General features: G+C 41.0%; 3 protein-coding genes across 6 annotated transcripts; 2 read left to right on the top strand and 1 right to left on the bottom strand.

Moving 5' to 3' along the window:
* The first annotated feature begins 113 nt into the window (after window positions 1-113).
* Window positions 114-12375, top strand: maco1a (macoilin 1a). Of its 2 annotated transcripts, none has more exons than XM_058618927.1 (11): window positions 114-272; window positions 5090-5231; window positions 5778-5904; window positions 6004-6127; window positions 6222-6400; window positions 7329-7875; window positions 8028-8186; window positions 9048-9230; window positions 9525-9645; window positions 9753-9927; window positions 10344-12375. In XM_058618927.1, exons 1-11 carry the CDS (start codon window positions 238-240, stop codon window positions 10544-10546), a joined length of 1995 nt encoding a protein of 664 aa, XP_058474910.1. In that variant the 5' UTR covers window positions 114-237; the 3' UTR covers window positions 10547-12375. The 2 variants fall into 2 exon arrangements, with proteins under 2 accessions (XP_058474910.1, XP_058474909.1); XM_058618926.1 differs by lacking the exon at window positions 114-272 and adding an exon at window positions 3727-3957.
* On the bottom strand, window positions 612-3636 carry srfbp1 (serum response factor binding protein 1). 2 transcript variants are annotated; one of them, XM_058618929.1, is made up of 3 exons: window positions 3551-3636; window positions 2381-2899; window positions 612-2268 (listed from the first exon to the last, which is right to left on the bottom strand). In XM_058618929.1, the coding sequence occupies exons 2-3, from the start codon at window positions 2891-2893 to the stop codon at window positions 1000-1002; spliced, it is 1782 nt and encodes a 593-aa protein (XP_058474912.1). In that variant the 5' UTR covers window positions 2894-2899; window positions 3551-3636; the 3' UTR covers window positions 612-999. The 2 variants fall into 2 exon arrangements, with proteins under 2 accessions (XP_058474912.1, XP_058474911.1); XM_058618928.1 differs by having other exon boundaries at window positions 2381-2914; window positions 3551-3618.
* Window positions 12376-13560: 1185 nt separating the features above from the next.
* ldlrap1a (low density lipoprotein receptor adaptor protein 1a) lies at window positions 13561-25066 on the top strand. Of its 2 annotated transcripts, XM_058620086.1 has the most exons (10): window positions 13561-13766; window positions 18919-19061; window positions 19646-19758; window positions 19873-19987; window positions 21352-21424; window positions 21506-21601; window positions 22031-22146; window positions 22538-22572; window positions 22874-22905; window positions 24287-25066. In XM_058620086.1, exons 1-10 carry the CDS (start codon window positions 13682-13684, stop codon window positions 24331-24333), a joined length of 855 nt encoding a protein of 284 aa, XP_058476069.1. In that variant the 5' UTR covers window positions 13561-13681; the 3' UTR covers window positions 24334-25066. The 2 variants fall into 2 exon arrangements, with proteins under 2 accessions (XP_058476069.1, XP_058476068.1); XM_058620085.1 differs by lacking the exon at window positions 22874-22905 and having other exon boundaries at window positions 13563-13766.
* The last annotated feature ends 335 nt before the right edge of the window (window positions 25067-25401 follow it).

Below are 25401 nucleotides of genomic sequence, written 5' to 3'. Positions count from 1 at the left end.
CTTGGAGTACCCCACGGTGAGAACACGGAGAACTTTCTTCTTTGGATAGTTCGGCGGTTGGAAACCATCATGTAGGTGCATTGTCGCCACCGTCTGGACTGGAGTGTGGATGAGAAGATGGGGGGGGGGGGGACAAATGTCCTTGTATGTACTAAATATTCAATCAAAGGATAATTGGTGACATCACGACACAGATTGTACTGATGCATTTGCTGCCACTGTCTCCATGACCCAACGATGATGATGGCATCTCATCTGCACTTATGTGATAGGTAGGGTTAATGAATTGTATCTGATTTCATTATTTCTTTCTCTGATATCTGATCCAGTGATTTTGAGCAGTATAAGATCAATACCCAATATTTTATCAATGCTAGCTATGACGAAGTAAGAGCTGCCAGCCTTGACGTCTGAAATTTACTGAGCTGCTCCGACAGCCTGTAGTCCAGGGCAAATTAGTGTTTACTTCAACTTTTATTTAAACAAAATACTCAAATATTCGACTGATGGATACAAATCTTAGTTGAATAGCTAGATACATTTCCACTAGAGGATTAAAAGCACTAAAGGAAGACATATATAAGAAAAATTAATGTGATGGTCACGTCAGCTCCTGGCATCCTTACCCATCAATTTAATTTAGGATTAAAAATCATGTCAGACAAAGAGTAAAAATAACAACAATCACTGCTTTTATATCACCAAATACATATTAGGATATAAAAGGCAAGAATATAGAATATACAGTATAGCACATCCTTACAAATTGCATGTTATTGAACATGTTAACTCGAAACCTATAACACAAAGTCATAAACTTCCGTGACATGTTTTGCAGCTTAGATTTGAATGTTTCTTACGGTGGTTTTCAAGAAATATCAAGCCATTGTCCTTTTACACCCTTTAAAAACAACATGATAGAACATCGTAAGTGACAATTGATCACAAAAGACTGAGTCACTCGGTATGTACATGACATTTACAAGAAGAAAAGCTGATTCAGTCATCATCATCAAACTTGATCTTCTTCCCCTGGAAGGCCATGATTTGTCCTTGCTGCTCCTTTCTTTTCTTACTCGCCTCCCAGGATGGATGCAGTGTCTGCTGTGGTGGCTGATGGGAAGTGGCACCCCGACCCACTGACATGTTTTGCCTCATAACTTCGCCTCTGCCTCGCCCCCTCCCTCTGCCTCGCCCTCTGCCAGCAGATGCAAAGCTCTTGTCTTCTGTCTCTTGCCATCTGCCTTCAGGACAGGGCTTGCTGTACCCTGAATTTCTTTCTTCTCCTGAACCCTGGAATCTGGAATCTCTATTGAAACCACTGTTGCCATTTGGTTTTCTTTGGCCCCTGAATTTATCTCCACCTCTCCCTCTGCCTGCAGCCTGCTTAGACCCAGAGAGGGAAGAACAGAACACAGACTTAAGTGAGGTCGCTTTAGACTTCAGCCTGGACTCAAGCTCATCGAGTTCTCGCTGGACCTTGTCTGAAGTTTTCACCTTATTGGTGGATTCTCCTTTTCCTCCCTGCACCATCTCAACCTTTCTTTCCCCTTCTACAACATTCTGCTTCCTCTTCTTCTTAAATTTACTCACTTTTCCTACAAAGAAGTCATCTTCACTCTCCTCCGACTGGGAGGACTGTTTGTGGAAGCGTTCCTCTGTGCTGTCATCAAAGTATTCTTTCTCCTCGTCATCTGATGAGTCTAACTCGCTCTCTGCTTCCTCTTCCCTTTTCTTATACACTGCAACATTCGGCTTCTTACCTGCATCTTTACATTGAGGTTCATTTTTTACAGGGACTTTTTCATTGCTAGGTTTTGTTGGTGCCTGTTCTACACTCTCAGACTCTGGTATTTGTTCCGGTAGGACGTCAGCAGTATCAGCTGATTTAGCTTCTATTACAATGTCAATTTCAGGTTTAGGTTCATCTTTAGAGTCTTCAAGGATCACATCTTCTTCCTTGTTGTCTGCTATTTCCTTTAGCTGCACTGTAACATCCTCCTCTTTTTTCTCACTTGTTTTTTCTCCTCTTTTGTCCGGACACGGCAAGTTTACTTTTTCAGATTTGTTTTGCGCCTTTCCTCCCTGCTTCCCACAGTTCATCCTCTCATCTTTGAAAGCTTTCACTGCAGCTTTGATGGCCTCGATCTTCTTGTCGAACTGAGGGTGTGTGGCGATGCGTGCTACAGCCCGGTCAGAAATAGAAGACTTGGTGTTTTTACACACTTCTTCAAAATTAAGCTTCTTCTGCAAGGCTTTCTTGGTCACCTGGCAATGGGACAGAAAGTCAGTTATCCACGAGACAACAGTCGCTTATAAATAAGTGACTAAATCTATCCCATAGATAAATAATTATACTTCCAGTATGAATTTAACCTACCACGTCTGGTGCGAGAACCTTCATGGCATGGACCTCCTCCAGCAGCCTGGCAGCTCTCCTCTGATTCTTCTCAATTTCAGCCTCTTTCCCCTTCTTCTTCTTCAGGGCACCAATCTGTCGCGTCAGCTTGCGGATGATCAAAGTTCTCACTCGCTTCACTTCCTTCCTCATCTTCACCACCTCATTGTTGAGGTTCAGGACATCGGCCTGCTTTTTGTCTTTAGCCTGAGCAGGCAAGGGAGCCTTCTCTGGTTCATCTGTGGCCGGTGCCGTTTCCTCTGCAGCCTGTACCGTTTCCTCTGCTTCATCATCTCCATTGGCCTCTACATTATCATCATTTACTTGCCCTTCTTCTTCAGGTCCTTCTTCAGATCCTCCTTTTCCAGATCCTTCTTCTTCAGATACTCCTTCTTCAGATCCTCCTTTTCCAGATCCTTCTCCTTCAGATCCTTCTTGTTCCTCAGTCTCTTCTTCTCGCTCTTTTTCCTCAGTGGATGACAACAGTTTCTCCATCTTGTCCTGCATATGTATCATGCACAACCACAACAGCATTTAAGGAGAATAAAAGGAGAACAAGAAAGAAACATGTCAAATTCTAACTGGGACAAAAATATCTGAGGCAGATAAAAGATGGACAAAATCTGAAATAGACTTACAGACATTCAAAATCAACAGTTTACCTTGCATATGTATATACTTTTAACTACTTACAACATATATGTACTTTATATAAATACTAATTATTTTCTGATTTTGTTTCCCGTTTGTGTTTTCTGTTGTATCCATAACCTCCACACACACACACTTTACCACAGAACCACATCAGGCTTTGATTTGCCACTGTTTTCAGACGTGAATACTGCTGTATTTTCCACTCAAATGCCTTTATGTGCAACTATGAGCTGCTTTTTCGACATTTAAGTGTTTATATAATGTAATGTAACGCAGTTGGGCAAACTTAAGACATTGAACATGTCTGTCAATAAAGGTATAAAAGTGAATATCTGACACGGACTATAACTACCTCATCAAACGTGGCCAGGGCACAAGCGTGGACACGTTTGTTTTGTCACGTCAACACGCGAGTTTTACGTCCAGCTGACATGAATACAACAAACCTCAGCGCATAATGTCATTAAAAACACACATAGTTCACAATTACACACTCACCGACGAGAAAGACGAATTTATAAAAAAAAAAAGCCTCAACAGCGACAAAAACGTTTCCTCTCGTTGGAGGCAGCCATGTTTGCTACGTAACGTCACCGACAACGAAGTGACGTCAGGACGGCGGCAAACGGGGGGGCGGGGGGGACGCAGCGTGTCGTGAAAAGGGGAGGGGCTTCCATGGACTGTTTTTATTTATTTCTTTGTTTCATGTGCATAAAACAACAACAGTGGCGGATAAATGAAGGAATAAGGAACATGAGGATGAGCGAATGACTTCCCGCGCGGCAGCCACCACAGCGATATCACGAGCGAACCAACGCGGGGAGGATGAAGCGGCGCAATGCGGACTGCAGCAAACTCCGACGGCCGTTAAAACGGAACCGAATCACGGAGGGTATATATAGCAGGTACCAAAAGGGGCTGGAGGGACGTTATTGTATAACAATGGCGCCTCTCTGCATATGTCAAGAGGGATGGCAGCCTCTGCTACATTCATATTTCAGCGTCAAACGCAGATGAATGAAAATGACACTCTTATTGACAAAAAAGCCAAAGGCCTTTACGTTTGTCTTGTGTGGCTTATTATACATCTCTTTTTTTTTTTCATATACGGGCTACATTCGAATGGAATAATGGCAGTGAGACTATGTGGAGATTCAAAATGACTTCAGCTCAACACGTTTATTGTGAACGTTTTCAGCTAAAAAGAAAAAAAATGTATATATATGAAATTAATCGCATGAATTTGTGAAGGAAAAAGGAAAAAAAAAAATCATCTCGAGCCAGAGATGACAACAGCAATGTCAGGGAGCGCTTGTTTTGAAGTGCGGGGTGACACCGACGGCGGAGGTTGTCTCACCTGTGCTTTGTCTGCCAGAGAGAGGGTGAAATTGAACAATAACCGCCAAAGACACACCACGTCTCACTGGACTCTTGTGTGGAAGGCAGATGATATTTGTAATTAAAAGAGTTAAGTGTCGCTGTGTTGATGTTATGCTGCTCTCTGTCAGAAACACACACCAGGTGTGCTTTTAGTGACATGTCTAGACATGACACTATACATACACTTCACTCTCAGCCTCTGTCTTTGTCTTTTTTTACGGCACAGCAGCACAATGGGGACCAACAAATGTAAAACTATACTGTAACAATATACAATGTTTTATTCATTCAAGTATTTACTTTTAATGACATGTAAATGATTTGTGTTGAGCACGAAATTTTAAAACGTAAGCCAGTTATTTCTAAAGATTCCGTCTCGATCTGTTGCATCGATATTTCTCTTGCCTTTTACACCTAATGTGACCTTCACATATTGCAAGTCACACCGTAAACGTGGCGATGATGACGACGACGAGATGTGGTGTAAACCTGTTGTCATCAAACAATCTTAATCCTCAGCTACAGAAAGCAGTCAGAGAGCAAACGTCCAGTCTCCCTGGTTCCATAACCTCAATCCAGAGTTATCAAGTGAGCTGTGTGTAGTCCTTGTTTAACATTTACTTTCTCTGTTTTTAAATCTCTCGTCTTCTCCCGCAGCACGTTCCTGTACCTGAAGTTCCTCGTCGTGTGGGTTTTAGTTCTGCTGGCCGACTTTGTGCTGGAGTTTAGGTTCGAGTACCTGTGGCCCTTCTGGCTTTTCATACGAAGTGTCTACGACTCCTTCAGATATCAGGGACTGGTAAGAGCTCATGTGCATGATGATGCATGATGTCCTCCTTTACTTCCCCACCTCCGTATTCACACTGATATTAATTTGAGCTACAGGTGATTTGGAAGCAGGGAAGAAATTGTTTCCTGCCCCAGTTAATACCCCTTGAATTAAAAATGGATGCCAACTGCACTAGGAGAACAGTATCAAGGATATAATGGTGAACTAGTGTGGATTAATTATTACGTTATGCTGCACGACAAACCCATATTTAATTTAAACTCGTACACATTTCAAACCCATATCCAATCTGTAATCCAGTCACACTGTTTTGTAAGATAACATAATGCACATTTCAAGAGTAATTTCTCAGATATTCCAAGGGCATTTTGCCTCAAGCCTTCACTAATTTCCTACGGCGCTCTGCAGCCCAGGTGGAAATATGTCTATTTCCTGTACCAGGACGCAGGGAATTCACACAGCACGTGTGTTTTTATTTGCTGCTGAATGATGAAACGTTTATTTCAGCGTATTTAATGACTTTGATTTCGTTTCTTTCTCCCTTTCTTTACAAAGGCGTTCTCTGTCTTCTTCGTATGTGTGGCGTTCACGTCGGACATCATCTGCCTCCTCTTCATCCCCGTCCAGTGGCTGTTTTTCGCCGCCAGCACCTACGTATGGGTGCAGTATGTCTGGCACACAGGTTTGTCCCAAGTTTTTCTTAGTGGATTCTTCTTTAATTTGGCCTTAAAGACGGCCTGAGTTTGCTCAGTGCTGCCATTTCCACTCTGTTCCCACACAGAGAGAGGAGTCTGTCTACCCACTGTCTCACTGTGGATCCTGTTTGTGTACATCGAAGCCGCCATACGCTTCAAAGATCTGAAGAACTTTCACGTGGACCTGTGTCGACCATTTGCCGCTCATTGGTAAAACGTCTTTAAGACTCTCCTTTTTTTTACTGTAAAGATGTCGTGATTTACAGTAAAAGTTGTAAAAACGTGTTTCCCCTTCTCCGTCCAGTATCGGCTATCCAGTGGTGACTCTGGGCTTCGGCTTTAAGAGCTACGTCAGCTACAAGATGCGGCTGAGGAAACAGAAGGAAGTTCAGAAGGAGAACGAGTTCTACATGCAGCTTCTACAGCAGGCCTTACCGCCCGAGCAACAGATGCTGCAGAGACAAGAGAGGGAGGCAGAGGAGGGTGAGACAAGCACCTTTTACTGCACTTCATCCGTACTGTCACACTTTAATGTGGATGAAAATGACATTTTCAAATGAAAATAAGTGTCAATGGAGCTTTTTGTTCACCGTTGGGGTCTTTGGAGCATTTTTAAACTTATATATTGTTAGGGTTTGTATGTATCTGGAGCAGAATTTTAGCATTTTTAAGGGAAAGGGGAGTAATGTGAACGTAGACTAAAAGAAAACAAGTATTATGCAGATTGAAGAAGAAAGAATGGTGTCAAATAGTCCACCAGAAGTATGGACACTCGTGGACAAGTGTTTACTGTGTTAATGTAACAATTTGTTTCATATAGAGAGCTATATTTCTGGAAATTATACATTCTCTCTCACATAAATACTGTATTTTAGAAACGTTTTCCATTATAATTAGTCATTTTAAGTTGTGGTTCCTGTTGGAAAGGGGGAAAAAAACTTACTTTGTGTTCACGCTTAACTTTAACAAATAAATCAAGAGCTGTAAACGTTACAGTACAGACAGTATTCTGTTATTTAAGTCATGCTAAACTTGTTTATATTTGTGTTTTATAAATAGCTCGCAGAAGAATAAAGGATGATAAGAATTTATTAGATGAGAGACTACATATAGGCTGGAACTGCTGTTGGAATTGTTAGTTTTCTTACTATTATTGATTGAAGGGCTAAAATTAGAGCTGCAATAAGTGGTTATGTTTATTTATAATGAATCATTTATTCTATGAAAACACTGTCCTTTGCAACCGTAGTTAAATTACATCTGTTTCAACCTACTGTCTGCTTATATATTTATCTGCTATTTCCTTTCCTTGAGTCACAAAGCCTGTAATGGTCAAACGGAAAGTGAAAAGTCGCAGATTTTAAACTTCTGGGGGCATTCTCTAACGCTGCATGTGCTTGCTTTCTTTCAGCTGCTTTAGCTAAAGGGATCTCGGAGGTGGAACCTTCGGTAATATCCCAAAATGGAGCACCGCCCGGAAAGAAGAGCACCTCAATTCCATTACCAGAACTGGAGTACCGGGAAAAAGGGAAGGACAGTACCGCGAAAGAGCGCGAGGGCAAAAAACAGAACACAATAGGAATCAATAACAACAACAGTATTATGCACACACTGGACTCCAAACTACAGGAGACAGAGTACATTGAGAACTACGTTGGGGCAAAGAGACTCAACAACGAGCTGGCCGGAGAAAACACGCACGCCGACGCCAACACACACACCACTCCGAAGGAGGAGGTGGGGGGCACGGGGAAGAACTATAAAAATGCCAGCGCAGGCGGAGGCAGCATTTCTAATTCGTCTCCGCGGAATCACAGCTCTTCAAACGGCAGCGTGCCGCCCGGCTCGTCGACCGGTAAGAACGAGAAGAAGCAGAAAGGGGCGGGGAAAGGCCAGAAGGATCCGCTGGAGAACTGCATTCCTAACAATCAGCTGGGCAAACCAGACGCTCTCATACGGTGAGATTCTCATACAGCTTCATTATCCTCTTATTTGACATTTAACCCGGAGGATAAATCCTATTTCCCTGTAAAATGAATCGGTTAAAAGTAGACAAATAGATATGTGTTGGCCTGTTGTGGTGGTTCCTCATGTCTTCTCGTCATTAAAGGCTGGAGCAGGACGTGAAGCGACTGAAGGCGGACCTTCAGGCCAACAGGCAGCTGGAGTCAGAGCTGCGGAGTCAGCTGTCCTCTCTGAGCAGCCAGGACCGAAGCCTTCGCTCTGAACTGGGCCAGCTCCGCCAGGACAACGAGCTGCTGCAGAACAAGTGGGTGCATGAACTGTCTGTCTGCTCACTTACTAACTTAAACCCTGAGCACTTTTCCTCAGTCGTGACACAACAACTGGGATTACATTTGGGATTTGAATGCACCAAAGGTCTCTGTGGTCGGGCCGTGATTGTATTTCATGTGATGATGATGCTCCGTCCCACGAAACTTGCCTTGAAAATGTTTCACCATTTCCATTTATTCATGGACAGATGTTTAGATGAAAGATATATTTGTGGCTTATTATTGCACTTTTTTTGAGTTGTTTTTACAAGCGGCAAATTATCCAAATTGAGACTGTAGAGGGCAAGCTGAGATGCTAGATCCTGCATTATCCAAATATTTTCGTTTAGTTTATATCTTTGTATTCATTCTTTCATTCTGGAGTGCTTTTATACCCTTTTGTGGATACAGTATGTATTTCAGATATTAACTTATCCAGAGAAATGGGTACTGAATTTAAAGTTATGTGTATTAACATGCACATAATAGCACAGAAGACTATTATGCATATTTTATTTTTGTTGTTAATTTGACTCAGTTTGTCGTAACTAGGTTTTTGGGTCCAACAATCTCATATTTGTTAGTATTTCATCCTCAGGTGACTTGACGTAATGTTTACCACATGCACCGTCTCCATGTGGGTCAGCACTAAAAAAAAAAAGACAGTCGTATTTAATGAACTGACATAAATGACCACATGATGGCGATAGATAAAAACTTTTTCTGTCAAATAAAAATCCTATTCTTTTCACGAGACACTGTACTTCACAGGGTGAGCAGGTTTGAAAGTTCAAAATGTGAACAGGAAACAGACTTTGTCTTCATCTGCTTGACCCTTTTTCTTGCACACACTTCAGGCTCCACAGTGCTGTCCAGGCCAAGCAGAAGGACAAACAGACCATCTCCCAGCTGGAGAAGAGGCTAAAGGCGGAGCAGGAGGCTCGGGCTCTGGCTGAGAAACAGCTGGCCGAGGAGAGGAAGAGGAAGAAGATAGAGGAGGCCACCGCCGCCAGAGCTGTTGCGTTAGCTGCTGCCACCAGGTACTTTTCCTGCTTCCTCTGGCAAACGGTGGAGAGTTTCCTCAAATATAAACTCCCCTCATGGTGTTTTTATCATGTCATCATTGGCTATGTAATATATTGTATACTTAAAATCAGTCAGTATGTCGATAACTGTTGGGATTTGCTCCTGATTGAAATTTGAATACAAAGTGAATTGTGGTTTTAAGCTTCTTTGTGGATAGAAAACCACAGTAGTGGCATCAACAATTAAATCCAAGATAACAATGAATAAGTGATCATTTTGTAATGTCAATTCTGCTTCTCCACCAACAGAGTGGAGTCAAATGACTCACTTCGTGTGCGTATAAGGGAGCTGGAGACCGAGTGTAAGAAGCTCAGCATGGACATGAAACTGAAGGAGGAGCAGATTAGGGATCTGGAGGGCAAGTGTCAGGTAAGAATGAATATCACATTAAATCTTGTTCATTAACTTTTAGTGACTGTGTGATGTTTTGTCGTATGGTAACCATGTCTTTTTTACCTTTGACCTGTTGGATTCAGGAGCTGCGGAAATACAAGGAGAATGAGAAGGACACAGAGGTGTTGATGTCGGCACTCTCGGCCATGCAGGAGAAGACCCAGCACCTGGAGAACAGCCTCAGTGCTGAGACCAGGATCAAACTGGACCTCTTCTCCGCTCTGGGTGACGCCAAGAGGCAGCTGGAGATCGCACAAGGTAAGGTGTTGACCGTGGAGATGTTCACAACGGCAGGAGAAACTCTGGAGGATCTGGCCAAGGAGGTGGTGGTGGTGGTGCGTAGCTTGAGAATGCAGGAAGCAGGACGCTTGGTCTGGATCCTCTGGAGTTTGTCTGAAAGCAGCTAGAGTTAATTGTGGAGAAGTTGAAGAAGGTTCTTCTCTGTGAGGATGGTTACATTTAGACAATTAAAGACAGCGATGGGTCAATGCTCTATTGTAGCGTGTGTACGAGAAGCTCTCTTCGCTTCTCTTTAGCATGCACGCAAACATATTCAACTACAGAACAGCAACACTAGAACTATCAGGAATTCAGTATGGACGGCCTTCACAACAAATGCCCTTGTACTTATCTCTTAATGATGTTTATCAACGTCTGTTTCTTGTGTCATCCAGGCCAGATCCATCAGAGGGAGCAGGAGATCGCAGAGCTGAAGCAGAAGATAGCTGAGGTGATGGCAGTGATGCCGAGCCTGTCGTACTCATCAGACGGCAGCAACCTCAGCGGCGTCACCCCCCACTACTCTTCCAAGTTCATGGACAATAGTCCCTCGTCCCTGGACCCCAACGCCTCAGTCTACCAGCCCCTGAAAAAGTGACTCTGACGTCCACACGTTCTCCTGCTTTGTTTTAGTGACTTTCTCATTTCTGGCTTATTTCTGTTTCGGTTTACCAGCCCCCTGACAGGTTTTGCACTCACACACACACACACACGCACGTGCACACACAGCCCCTCTTTACAAACATGTACTTGGTTTATTTTGTTTGGTTCTATTATGAGAACTATTATTTTGAAGGGGTTTTTGTTGTCGTTGCTGTTGACTTCTTGGATTTAGCCATTAGACGATAGAATCTGTTTAAAGGGGGCGCGAAAAGGGAAACAAATGTTTACTTCAGAGCCATCATGCTTCACTTCATGTCAGTCCTGATTTGCTGTACAGAATAAAAAAAACCCCGCAGCCATATTTTGTTCAATAATTAACTGACAAACAATCGGCGTTCATGATGGTTTATATTAAGGCAGAGGTGTGTTCTCAGTTCAGACGTGTTAAGTTAAGCCCTGTAAGAGATACATGAATGTAAAACTATTCATGTTTTGATATCATTGGTAGTTTTTTTTTTTGTAATGTTTCTCTTCAGTTGCAATGTACACTTCTTTATAAAATAGTGGTATTGAACTGGTAAGCGTTTGCTGTTCTCCTCAGATAATTCCAGTACCATTTCTTTTGTTTCCTTCAATGCTGGAATATAGTGGATTCTCCAGGATTATCAGTCAGTGGATGAAGCAGATTCAGTTCTGTTCGATTTGGCCTGGCACTGCCAAAAACATTACCGCTCACCCATTTGCTGCAGACACCTTTTTCCTCTCCCTCTGGACCAAATTAGAACCCATTAGATCATAACGTCCACAGGATTTGATGATGTCGAGGTGACCGGTCGTTACCGTTATTCGCAGATTTTTACAGTGCCTTTTGCAGTTTCTCTTTTTTCTGACACGGAACCACATACTTTGCAATCCTGGGATCTAAAAGCATTAAAAAAAACAACAAGATTTTCTCACGTTGGATCATTTTAAATTCAGTATTTAAAAGTCAAACCTCAGAGACGTGCAGTCGTTGTGAGCTAACTGGTCTTAGTATTGAGGACGTAAAGGGACAAAGACAATTCTGGACATGGTACATGTCATTTCATAGCGACACAGTCTTGGTAAAGCCAGACACCAGCCAAATTGATTGTCTCTTCTCATGCCCTAGTTTTGGCATTTAGTTGTTTACAACAATGTACATTTAAAAAAAAAAATACTGAGGAATGTTTTCTTTGTTTATATCATTTCAGTTCTTAAGTGCCAAGTGTTGATGTTTGGGTTTTCATCCATACTTTGATCGATGTAGCTAGCATAATGTTTGCAGAAAGAGTGCCGTCGTTTTTTAGTTTTTGTCGTTGTTGTCATTAGAACATATTCGGACGGTGTTGTGTTTACAAGGTTCGGGGCAGGTGGTCAGTGAGACTGATTTATTTATTTGTTACAGGCCGACTTTGATACCCTCCCCCACACACGCACCATCATGTTCAGTTGGTTTCCTCACCTTTTTCTACCAGGGAAGGATTCGGTGAATGTGTTGTTTTTGGGAAAAGGTCACTTAACCCCTGAACCATTTGATCATGTCGTGCTGTCATGTTGCCTACCTGGAGAAAAAAAAAGAGAAAAAAGTATTTTTGTGTGGCTCTCTGGTTTTGTGAATTCAGTTCTCAAGTTGCTTTTACGAGTTTGTGTAGAAGGAAGAGAAGGTTTGGAAAAAAATAAGTGCTTTGTTTTATCTTGTCATTGTTTTACCATGTTTATTTTTTCTCAAAGTGATGGTGGCTGTGTCACACTTTTTACTTTGACCATCACCATTAAAGAAGGTTTTGCTGGTGGCAATGCCAACTGTGTGCCGTGATCTTTGTGTCTACCTTCACCGAACACTTTTCAACAGGTTACCAATCACATCATGTCTGGGTTTCATTTAGTTTCCTCAGTTTCACGGTGCAGAGCTGTCGTTAACACGATCAGCAACACCTGCTGTGCTTTTCTTACTAAAACGTGTCAAAATGGCCACTATAAGGATGAGCTAATACGATATTTGGTATTGGTATTAGTCCGATTACTTGTCAAAATCAACTCACAAAAAAAGGAATGAATAAAAATGGGATTTGATCTTTAAACCTCAAATAAACCATTCACAGTTGTGGTATTATTATAAACAACACCATAGTTGTTGAAAGAGCGTAAAAAGACTATTGGACTTATATTGGTAGATGCTCAAGGTTCTGATACAAGTACCAGTACTGCATCAAACTATCTTTGACAAAAGACATGTATTCTATTGAACATTGTTGAAGTTGTACAATAATTACTTTGTTTTTGTTGTTAATATATGTTCCATTGGGCTGTATATGGGTTTGTAGTGTTGTTTTTCCCCATATGATGAGTGTGTTTTGCAATAGGGTGACATAAATGTTAGGTAAATATTTTCAGTTCCTCACTTCTAGGAATTGTTGCTCAATATGAGTGTTAGAGGCACTTTTCATGGCAGACATTTTGACAGGTCAATGTCAGGTGCAAACAATCACAATGGCTGCGTTCCATTTAGCCTCCTCAGTAACACCTGTGCTTTTCCTGCCTTAACAAAGAAAACAACTGAAATGATGTGCTACAAATACAGAAAAAAACAGATTAACTAATGATATTTACATTGTCAGAATTCAGACTTTTAAATAAAATAATGTATGTTTTATGTATAATGTAAGTTTTACATTTGGCACTAATCGTCTTCCGTAGCTAGCTTGCCATCGAGGTACGTAATAAATCACTAAAACGTTATTGGTCAAGTTTTCCCTATTCAATTTGATCCCGATAATGAAAATTTACCACGATATTATGCTTGTTAATATAATAACACGATATTATGCTTGATAATATCGTGTATATATATCTATTTTCCCTATGTTATATGATTAAAAAAAACAAAACAAAAACTTTTTTGACTTACGTCGTGACGTAAACGCAGCATCAGCTTTTTCTGCCGGGCTCATTTACTGTGTAAGTGTCGTTCTTTCTGACTGCACTTGAAGGCACCACAAGTCCATCCTCCCCATCATCATCATCAGCAGCAGCAGCAGCAGTAATCTGGTCAACATTTTCTCCTGCAGGACAAACTTCACACCGACTCTCGGCTCTCTCAGACCCGGACATGGATGCCCTCAGGTCGGCCGGCAGAGCCATCATCCGCAGCCCGAGTTTGGCCAAACAGTCGTGGACTTCAGGCAGACACAGAAGTAAGAAAGACAACGCTTTTCTCCTCCTCCACTGATGTGTCCACATTTAATCCTAATTAACTAAAAACATGGAGGGACAATACGTGTGTAAGACAACTTTACCAAAGTAAGTCACCAAAGCGTTCCTGTTGTTTTAAAGGTCAAGTATTTAACTGTAAATATTTGCCGCCTTTTAACGTAAAAAACCCCCAAAAAAACAGTGAATATTTTCTTCTTCTGTAGAGAAGAATATTTTAAGACCATGGTAATTTTATTGTTTAAGAAACAGATTGACACTTGTTCAAACCATTTTATTTAGACCAAACAGTGAATCCATTGACTGAGAAATAACATAATAATTCGGTTAGTTGTAGCTCTATTCTAACCATGAACAAAGCAGACCAAGCAAACATGACTGTTTTCATGGTCTTTATTTGCTTTACTTCTGTGGTCCGTACAGTACAGTAGACACTGGTGTGTTTTTCTCACAACAGCAGTGTTTTGGATTTTGTGGATAATCTGAGTCATCAGGAGATTTTCCCTCTCCTCCAGCAACACTGTGGGTCATGGTCAGAATGAATGAATGAATGAATATAATAAAGAACAAAACGAATATGCTTTAAAATAGCTTATTTTTTTAGATTTGATAATGGATATGGAAACAATCTGTCTCTACTCAACTCATTCATTTCAATCTTACAGCAAAAACGTCACAAAATGTTGATATATACTTGTTTTGATGACCATTTTAAAGTGAAAAGCAAAGAATGATACATTGAAATGATGAGGTCCTAGACTGACTAAGCAGTCTCCCCCTTATGGCACTTCAGAATAAATGCTTCAGACTGTATGTTTGCGATCATATGTGAAGAATGGGTGGAATCTTCCTGTGTTGCTCCTGAAGCCTTAAAGGAAATGAACATAATATTAAATAGCCACCAGGGGGCAACTCCACTGGTTGCAGAAAAACTCAGCGATCCTTAATCGTCATACATTCGGCCGTTTCGTGTCGCCATCTCAAAAGTCCTGCTGAACCTCCTCCTCAGCAGATGCGCTCAAAAGAGCCTGGACCTTCTCGTCCGTCCACTTGTCTTCATGTCCTTTTCTTTCGCTCCTTGTTTAAAGGTGGGTTGCAGCTGCAGCTGCACACAGCCCCGCCCCTCTATCTAGGGTTCCTGGTAATCTGAAAGGTTATTTGTCGTGAGTAGGTCCTTCTTTGGGTGAAAGTTTGGGGTTGAGGCAAAGTTGTTTGGTTGCGGTTTTTTTTTGTTTTTTTTAAATCCTGGGTAAATCCCAGGTAAATGATTAAAGTTCCTGCGGTGAAAAAGGAGGCTCTTGTATCTATCTAGGGTTCCTGGTAATCTGAAAAGTTCCTTGTCGTGAGTAGGTCCTTCTTTGGGGGAAAGTTCTTCGGTTGCGATTGCTCCAAAACTTTGAGTGTCTTTAGCAGGACAAGAGCTTCAACACTGCATCATTAGCAGGAAACCTTCATGGTCACTCTGGTGCCCCATTGTAGCTCTCAAGGGCCACTTTGTCAGCTTAATCTTACTTGATCCTGAGCGAGTGGCGGCAGAAAAGCCTGAAATCTCCCCTGGCTGTAACCAAGAGGGGTCGACAGGAATGCTGCAGGTCAATCAGTGCACAGCCTCCTGTTGGCTGGAGCTCACGCCGCTCTGTTTTAACGTCCATGATGAAGCGTACAGTAAAGAAATGTAGAGTGGATTACACAAACATTGTGTGACTTTTGCAGCAGTCAAGGGCAAATAAGGAAAATCTGAGGTTGTCTCCTACATACAGACGTGTATCTTGTCTTGAGGGAGATTTTTGTATATAAATGAAAGTTCATTACATGCAAGTCGTTGTCAAATGAGTTGACACAGCACTCATCAACCCCTGAATCATCTCAACACATAACTCTCTCTGTGTTTGTCCATACAGCAGCGCTGGGTTCTTGTGCCGCTCACAGGAAGTAATAGTGCATCTTTTGGACTTTACTGTGCTCTTGCACTGATTGCAAGTGGAATTAAATCCTTGTAAATGCAGCAAATGAAGTTCCTGACCAGCGTCCGACCTTCAGGTTTGACGCTGGTTTACAAGACCAGGTCAGGGATGACATGACAGGTGGTTGCTGTGCTTCTTGGAAGGTCCCATCTCCAGAGTCATGAAGACATTCCAAAGTCAAATGTGTTTATACGTTCGTTCGGGAGTTTCTCCTGTTGCATTCTCACACTCCGCTCACAGAAATCTGCAGACTCTTGGACGATCTCTGGAGAATATTTTCCTGAAAGCAGCTTGTGTGTTTAAAACTGCTAATCAACGCCATGACTCCTCAACGAGACGAGTAAATTAAAACACATGCGTGTTTACTTCTGAGAAATGAGCTAATTTTTCCAACGATTCCACCAGCATGTGGATGAACTCACAGTGTGAGTGTGGTAGCACAGAGAGAGAGAGACGCAAAGAGACTTGTAAGGCATTAATGCAGCTCCATAAGCTTTTGTCTCATATAACCACATACTGTGGGATTTCATTAAGGACGGACCTATTCAGCCATGTAAGGACTGCCCCATTTTTTTTTAAATGGCAGTGGCCTCCCAGCTCCTTAACCACGTCTCTGCTTTGACTGCCTTGGCTTGGTTGCCCTAAACAACCTGCGTTGGGCACGCTGCCCTCACCAAGGACCAGCCAGAGGCTGCTTGTCTGCAGCAAAGAGTCCTTTATTTTTTACAGCGACCTTCTCAAATAGAGAAGGTCTCATTTTTAGTACCACTGTGAACCACTGCCAGAATATGTCTTCCCTACTTTCTCTAAGGTGTCTTTCTTCTTCTTCCACTGTTTTGCTAATGTTGTCATATTTTCCTGGCAAGTCTTGTACCCGAGTGGGTAAATGGAAGTTTCTGTAAACTGCTGTGAGAGCCAGTTGAAGTTAACTTTGAATAATGTTTTTGTGGTGTCCGCTAGATTCTTTCATTTTGAGAAAATCACAAGTTCTGTCCAAACTAAACTCCCAACTTGCTAACTCTTGCTGCTACAATTTCCTGTTTTTTTCCCCAAACACGCATCATTGCTCTAGAAGCAATAGGAAAGCAGAAGGACTAAGGAAAACTATCGTGACTTGGCTCTCGTTTGTTTGCTCCCTCCAGTGTAAAGTCTGGTGAGTGAACTTGAGGCTAAATGCCTCTGAAATGTTGTAACACAGTACAGTGACGTCCACAACGACTCAGTTCACCACCGTAACATCAATGCGGAGGAGTTTAAATCCCTTGAAATCACAGTTGTTGTTTTTTATCGCTACAAATCAGTGGCAGAAGTCGGTTTGTAAAGAAAAGGGTGATTTGGCTCTGGAGTCTTGTTGTGGTATTAAGTTGTAGGAGTGCAGTTGGTGGTTTCCACAGTGATCCAGACCACAGTGTTTGGTGGCGACACACAAATCAGCATGGGCGTGAATTTCCTTTTGGATCAGAACACCTGTCAGTGTGTTCAACAAAAGCTTCTTTTTTTTTTTACACACACATTGATATATGGAATTATCCATCAGTGTTGTATTTGATGAAGGAGTTGAGAAAATGAGATTTTAGACTTTCTTTCCTACTGTTATTTAACTCCTAACACTAACAGATTAGTGCCTTGTATATCCAGCAGGGTCACCTGGTTTAAGTTTCTCAGTTCACACGTGCACACAACTGTTTTCCCTTCATGTAAAGCTGTTGCTGACCTTTGGTCTCATGCCCGAGCGCTCCACATTCTCTCACTGAGCAGCAGTGCCTGGTACCTGCACCTTTTTCTTTCCTTTCCTCACAGTTGATTCTGGCTCATACAAACTTGGAAGTTCACAGATGTCACCTGCAGTTCCTTCATATTATGTTCCACACATATGTGCCACACTTTTGTCATCGGTTCTTTTTGCTTCTATCTATTTTTTCTTATTATGTTGTCATTTTTTTGGCCAACTGACTCAACCTCTACCTACTGAACACCCACAAGACCGCAGACTAGTTCCTAAGTAGCTGTCCCTCAAGGCTTTCACAGTAGGTTGCACAAAAACCTTTTGTTGTTTTTGTGTGCACTACATCCCACAGTTGAGAACGAACACGACGAAGCTCCTCGGGATCAGTTTCTCCCTCCCACTCTTCTCGCCTCCTCTTACCCTTCTACCCTCCTTCATACTTCGAGGAAATCTGTGTAAACACGGCCACAGGGTCAAGGCCAGAGAGCACCAGTCGCTCACAGATGATAAGAAACTCTCAGAGGGAGCTGCTGTTCTTTCACGAGTTACATTTCATATAGTTACTTTGCTTTTGGTGTGTTTTTGCAAACGTTAACATTAAAAGTTGAGACAGGGAGACGTCTGTGGCCTAGTTTGGAGCGATCTGTTGGTAAATACAGTATAACCAAACTTTGCTTTTATCTCAGTGTGACTTAGTCCACGCGTCCTCGCTTCACAGTCTTTGCCCTCTTTATTGTCAAATGCTATAAGTTGTTTTGGAGTTGAAATATTTACTTTACACAGACCGTACCTCTGACCTAGATACCCCGCTTTGCCTCCTTTCCACTTCAGGGAGTGAGCAGATGAAATGGCTCGACTTGAGATAGAGCATGAGGCTGTTTACAGTTTCTCCCCGATTTTGTTTTTCCTTGAGTTTTTTGAATGCTCTCTTGACAAAATGTTGATTTTTTTTTTTTGAGACACGAAATGGGAGGAAAGTAGGCAAATCTGTGAAGCTGTAACCAACAAACATTTGATGCTTTTAACTTTCTTTGTGAGTTTTCTCCAGGTTCTTTCGTAAAAGACGCAAACCTCCACCAAGGCGTCTTTATCTACCAGTGTCAATATACTTTCTTATCACTCTCAAGGCTAATAATAAATGATTTAAAAGAAATCACCAGCACAATCTATTCTCTTCCTTCTTGAACCCTCACCTATTATTATTATTATTATTATTATTATTATTATTATTATTATTATTATTAGTAGTAGTAGTAGTATTATAATAATAATAATAATAATAATAATAATAAAGCAGGATATGCTTTAGGATCTATGGTTTGACTGACGGCAACAACAAAAACTACTGACCATGACTTTAAAATAGTTCTGTGTTCATTCATTTGCAAGTAGAAACTCACCATGATGAACATGATCAAAAAGAAGTTCCTCTCTTTCTATCTGCAGAGCTTCCAGAGAACTGGACGGACACACGCGAGACCATCGTAGAGGGCATGACCTTTAACCTCCGTTACTTTGGCATGACACTGGTGGATCAGCCCAAGGGGGAGGAGCTATCGGCTGCCGCTGTGAAAAGGATTGTCGCCACGGTGAGAGCTGAAATAACCATCACAATAAAAAATTTCACTCGCTCATTTTGCCATTATTAAACTTTTTAGCTCATCAAAATGACATGGGGGTTCTGCATGAGATGGAAACGTTATTCAACGTCTTAAAAACTAAGTGGCTTAACAGTAAAAATAAAGTAAAACTGTCAGAAATACTCATATAATGAAGATATGGCCAGTTTCTCATCAGTATGACATCTAATCCAAGGTTATTCTAGTTAAAATTCTTCCTTACCACCTTAGTGACTTGTAGATTTTACATCAAAATGGTTTTAGGAAGTTTTTCACATATTCCTGAGGACTTAATGGCCACAAGTCCCCAAGTTTCAAGTCACTTCAATTACTTCAATACAATATTTAGAATGTTGTAAATTATACTTCAATTTAGAGCAAAATAAATTGTGAACCTCTAGGCTTCAAAAGGGGGAGTTCAGAGTCTTACGAGTGACGTCACGACCTGCTGTCACTGCCTGTCATATAAATATGTGGAAGAACGTATGAATACGTTGTGTTCGCTCTCTGTCTTTAGTATTCATGTCTTGTCATGACACTTGTCTCTTTGACAGGCTAAAGCCAGTGGGAAGAAGCCTCAGAAGGTTGCTCTCAAAGTGTCCCCTCAGGGAATAATGGTGCACGACAGCCTGACGAATAAACTCCAGGAAAATGTCTCCATATACAGGTAAATGTGTTGTAGTTAAACCGACGGTAAGGTTAATGCAGTATAGCGACCTTGCTTATCCCGTGTGTATGACCGTTGCCTATAGACTGTGTTTGTCTAACCTCTGGCCTGCAGAATATCCTACTGCACCGTGGACAAACTGCACGACAAAGTGTTTGCTTACATCGCTCAGAACACCCTCAACGGGACCTTGGAGTGCCACGCCTACCTCTGCTCCAAGAGGAAAGTGGTGAGTTCAGTCATGTTTTCATTTAAACACGAGGATCATGAATGATGAATGTCTAAGTAGTGCTTTACATTTCATCAAACGCACCAAAGTTGTGGGGTAAACATCATCTTCCAAATACTTGAGTCAGTCATTTTGTCCACAGTGATGAGTTTGAACCGTGACATTCAGTTTAACCCAGGTGGGTTTAAGGTTTTTAGGTTAATCCACCCTTGAAATGGAGGATTAAAGGGGCAATATTTCTGAAATTAATGATATTAAATCATGAAATGACCGTGCTATGTCAACAGAGGCTAAGTGAACGTGTTAAATTGAAATTAACTTCGCTGAAAACACTGGCGCAGACGGATTTCTTTCACAATTTAAATGGACTTATATATGGACTGCACGTTCTGGTTCATGTCAACCGAGTGACTCTAACACAGAAAGCTGCAGCTGAGGCTCAGAAAGCCTCGCTACCCCTCTCAAAAACATCTTGTCCAGAAAACAGACAGGAAGTTGAAGACAAACACACCAGTGTGGACAGTTTCTCTTTCTCTCTCATATACGTTGTTGGTGGACATTTAATGTATAATTTAACTTTTACAGTTAATGTTATTGACTTAAGCATTTTAAAAGCTAACGGTCGCTTGTGGACATATCTCCTTTTAAAGCCAACAAAAGTAACACTATATGAATCTGTAAAATAGTGTTAAATACTAATGGAGTTCTTCTAAATGCCCCGCTGCTTTTCTTGTAAGGGACGTCACGTTTTCCTGTAACACTGCTCCTCTTCGCCGCTTTACCAGTGACACCTTAGCTCCTGCCTTCACCTCGTCCTCATTCCTTAAGAGGAAACCCGAGAAGTAAAGCTCCACAAGCCGTGTGTCTCTTCCTGTGTCTTGAAAAGCAGAAGGGCACTTTTCCTCTCAGCTTACGTGCCCGGTCCCAGGAACACATGATAATACCCTGCTTCCTAAACACTCGATTCTGCTCAGGATTATGGAGACGGTGCTGATCTGATGTCCTCTTCTCTGTCCTCTGCTGAAGCAGCACTGATTCACAGATTTGTTAATGTTTCACATTCCCCAGAGCTCTAAATGTCTTCTTAATGAACGTATAGTACCGTCTCCAACTAACAGTGTTCAGGTAAATAGTCTTTACCCAGAGTGCAGACCAGTGGTCAATACAATTTCCCCCCAATCACGTCTTTATTTGCAGTTTTGCAAATGCAAAAATTGAGCAGCTGATGCTTCAGTTGAATGTCTAAAGACAAAGTCCGTTCACAATGACTCTAAAATTGACTTTGGCATGAGATAGGAGTAATATTGAGGATCTTATGTTTTGTCTCTGGTCCATTACAAACAGTTTTTCCTCCCGTTGTTCAGGCTCAGGCAGTGGCTCTGACTGTGGCCCAGGCCTTCACCGTTGCTTTTGAACTCTGGCAAGTGGCCAAAGAAGGTAGACCCCGTCACTCCACACACATAACTTACTTTACCTGTTTTTTTGTTTTTGTCTCATTGCCGTTATCTCTTCCCGTAGAGAAAGGGAGAAGAGTGAAGTCCGGTTCAGCCGGAGACACCAGCAGCAGTTCTCACTCGGAGAGATCGGACAGCTTGGGGAGTCTGAAGGGAACGGGTAAAAACCAACAATGTTGACATGTTTTAGCAGGCGACATAATAAACAGTGACAGTGACAGTGACGCCTTAAATGGGCGTCAGACATTATTCATTTAAATTATCAACCAATTACAACTGGGATTTTCCTACTGTCACTTGTCAAAATGTAAAAATACTATTATAAAATGACGAGGGGGCGGGGTCACTAGCAGGATTTATCCTCTTGGATCATGAATTTCTTCATATACTCTCATGACAGACATACTTTGACCTTTTTTGACTGCAAAACCTTTACATTTGCACCTTTCTGTAAACAATCTAAGAACAGTAATGTAGTTCTAGTAAATTTGTTTTTCTGACACGTTTACTGGGTTATCAGTGTTATCATTAAGTATAGATAGATGACCTTAAACGAGCAGTCGATTACCCTTTCCCTCTTTTCACAAAGATGTTGCCACAGACAACCTCCTGGACTTTGAGGACAGTGTGGAGACCAACGGGAACATGGAAGCGGATCAGTTGGACAACTGTAGGCCTCCTGAGACCAGTGACAACCCAGGCTGGGTAAATCATATCTTTGTCTCTCTTTGTGATTTGCAACTTGTGGTGAGGGTGAACAAGTCAAGATTGAAATTAAACTGCAATATTTCCTTTCCAGTTGACGTTTGGGGTTTTAGAGCAGTAAAATTCACTTGTAACGGCACTTGTTTGTGTTGTCAGTCAGTTTGCAGCCGTCTTGCTTTAAAAAACACGTCTATACTGAGAGATCTAACAGATATTTTTGTATGTTTAAAAGTCACACTGCAGTTTTAAGTTGGATTTTGATCAGGTCATAGAAATGTATAGTAAACTTGAATGTCTAACATGTGTCTTGAATTATTTTGCATATAAATTATAGATTTTCTAAAAGGTCAAATAATGTTGCACATTATTAACAAGGTTTCTTTTCTTACAGGAAATAGAAGACGGTTTGGATGAAGCTTTCTCCAGGTGAGATGCTTCAATAATCATGTTATCAAAGTGAAAAATAATCCCAGCTAAATTCCTTTACTTTGGAATCTTACTTAGTTATAACCGTCATAAAAAACGAACCTGTAGTCCTGTAGTTCAATGCTGAAGTTGCTTGGTGTAACAGTGCCACTTAGTGATGATTTACTGGTACTGCAGAAATATAGTTTTATAAAAAAGGAATAAAAAAAAAAAACACAACTCCCCTGAATTTGTGATGAATTAAAAGTGAACTGACATATTTACAGTAGTTTGTTTGACAACTGTGTGTTTGTGTCTCCAGCTGTGCTCTGGATAGCTATGGTTCACTTCCAGGTAAAGTCAAGTCCCACTTAGAAGTAGAAGTCTTTTTAATTACTAACCGACCCCTTAACCCATTCCATTCAACTATCATTCAACCTAATAACATAGTTTTCGGTCAGAAGTGTGAACCACTTCTTGTGTGTGTGTGTGTGTGTGTGTACTTTATTTATTTAGTCCCCAGATGGAGAAACAGTTGAGCATAATTCAAACTATTGAATTTCAAGTCATAGTGGAAAATGTCATCATCTCCACTGATCTCACCGTCACCCAAAATTTATTTTCTACTGTGTGTGTGGGTGGGTTGGTGGGCCACGTGACGTTTAAATGAAAGGAGATTCTAGATGTAATTCTGTTGACCTGCAGCTTTGCCGTGTTTATAATAAAAAGCCTTTTTTTTGTCGTCAAACACGCGGAGCTAAATGAGGTAAAAGAGGTTTTAGTGACATAAACAGGTCCGGGAGTGAGGTCACTGTAGATGACGTGAACCTCAGTGGGAGGAACAAAAAAAAAAGGAGCTGTAAAAAGAGCAGCAGACCGAGAAGAAACAAAGTAGGACGTTATTTCCACAAAAGGACCTCTCTAGTATCACCACACCATTGCCGTATCTTTAATGTAAAATAAGGACCAAAAATGTGCTCATGAAAAATTAAGCTATACATTTTTTTTAATGTTTTAAACCGACATCAGTACTTTCCATACATATCAAATATTAATGAAGTTTTTGTCATCATGCTGCTTCATTTTATGGTCTAAGAAAAAGACAAGTGAATTATTTTTGGTTTGATTGTTGCACATGTGAAAGATTAGCAGAGATTTTTGCTATTTCATAAAATACTCACATTATCATACATTAATTAATTTCTCAAGTTTTTAACCCCTAATTTGCCACGTTTTTGTCACGATGCATCAAAAATTTTGATTTGAACACATTTCATTGAGCACATTTTGGTCCAGAGGTGTGTTAGTGTGAGTATTTTAGATAACGTTGTTTACAATAGTCAACTAAAAATAAAAGAAATTACATAAAAAATGCACAACCTGGCATACATTTTTAACAATAGGCATGGAAAAATGATTAAATATTCTAGAAATGAAAAGCCAAAAACACAAACATGTGTTAATTGTTGCCATTTTGACCTCAGCCATGACCTGCTGGCCTGGTCATCCACTGCTTTTCATATTGAAATTGTTCTCTCGTAACTACAGTAACCACACGCTCTGAAAAATGTCATTTGTTATGATTTGAAAGATTTATTCTCTAAGTGGAAACAACTGGACGACATATGTTGTTGTTTTTTTGTGTGTGTTTTAATGAAATTTACAGATGATTGGGGGTCAAAAATGTCCATTTAAATTATGTCCATTTAAGTATTACGCTTGATTTTCTCCTCAGACTGGCAGTGTCGCGTACTAACCCCCAGGTCTTGGACGTTGGGCTGACGCCACACGACTGGCTCGCCGACCCCGACTGTGACGGCACCGACGGAAACACTCCGCGCTGCCTCAGCCCGTTCACCGATGACATCTTCAGCTTCTGACCACCAACAACACACACAGACAGACAGACAGACAACAACCTATGAATTTAACATATTTAAGATGAGGAATAAGCGTGGAGTCAAAAGAGAAACTTCACCTACTTGTTGCCTTCTTGTCTTCGTTTGTGCTGCGACTGCACACCAAAGCAATAATCCTGTCTTTTAAAGTTACTCATGTTCATACACTGTAAACACAAAGACATCTTCTTTCTTTCTTTTTGTCCATTAGTTGTCCTTTTGTAACATTTTCTGAATTTTTCAGTGTCATCATAATCAAAGAGTTTTGTATACTGTTTAGTTCTAATTTCTAGTTTTGTAAAAAAAAACCTTTGTATATGGATGAAGAAAAGAGAAGATTAAATTCAGACTGATGCACAAACAATAGCAGCGGCACAATCGGCTGTGCCACGTTTTTAACTTCAACGTCAGTGGCTTTAGTTTTATTTCTCGTCTTTTGCATTCATGTAAAATCTACAAGTTCACAAGTTTGTCACAGGCGTATATTTTTCTTTAATGAACCTGCAGTGACAGAGTTGTCTTGAACAAAGCCCAGGAGTGTACATTAGAAAAAACAAAATCTGCATTGTAAAGAATAAAAATATATATATGAATAAAGAATTGATTGCGTTGGTAAATTTTGTATGTTTTTTTTTTTAAAAAAGCAGCAGCAGATGTGGAAGTTCTTTCTTTATAAGTTTTATCTCAAGGGTCAGGGATTATTTATTCATTGAAAAACAAGTGGACATTTTGGAAATTAAAGAAGACTATGGTTACATTTTAATTAATATTTATATAAAAGTACACACAAGAACATATCTGAACAAATTGAGGGTAAAATCTGCGAGGAAATTGATGAATGACGTCTGGATTCAATTAGTTAAAAAGTGCATGAAACAAATGGAAGAGTTCTGCTGCTTTGGTTGCTGCGAGGATCCTCCCAGCTGTTTGTTTTGACCTTTAACCTCCTGCT

The sequence above is a fragment of the Solea solea genome, chromosome 20, assembly GCF_958295425.1.
Source record: "Solea solea chromosome 20, fSolSol10.1, whole genome shotgun sequence".
In the NCBI taxonomy this organism is placed as follows: Eukaryota; Metazoa; Chordata; class Actinopteri; order Pleuronectiformes; family Soleidae; genus Solea; species Solea solea.
The sequence above is the reverse complement of the archived record's forward strand: the minus strand, read 5'-3'. Positions and strand labels throughout refer to the sequence as shown.

Coding starts and splice junctions, on each gene's coding strand:
- ldlrap1a (XM_058620085.1), top strand. CDS start 13,682: ATGGATGCCCTCAGGTCGGCCGGCAGAGCCATCATCCGCAGCCCGAGT. Junction 19,062..19,645: donor TGAAAAGGATTGTCGCCACG/GTGAGAGCTGAA, acceptor TCTCTTTGACAG/GCTAAAGCCAGTGGGAAGAA. Junction 19,988..21,351: donor TCTGCTCCAAGAGGAAAGTG/GTGAGTTCAGTC, acceptor CCCGTTGTTCAG/GCTCAGGCAGTGGCTCTGAC.
- maco1a (XM_058618926.1), top strand. CDS start 3,878: ATGAAGCGGCGCAATGCGGACTGCAGCAAACTCCGACGGCCGTTAAAA. Junction 5,905..6,003: donor GCAGTATGTCTGGCACACAG/GTTTGTCCCAAG, acceptor GTTCCCACACAG/AGAGAGGAGTCTGTCTACCC. Junction 6,128..6,221: donor CGACCATTTGCCGCTCATTG/GTAAAACGTCTT, acceptor TTCTCCGTCCAG/TATCGGCTATCCAGTGGTGA.
- srfbp1 (XM_058618928.1), bottom strand. CDS start 2,914: ATGATACATATGCAGGACAAGATGGAGAAACTGTTGTCATCCACTGAG. Junction 2,269..2,380: donor AGGTTCTCGCACCAGACGTG/GTAGGTTAAATT, acceptor TCCCATTGCCAG/GTGACCAAGAAAGCCTTGCA.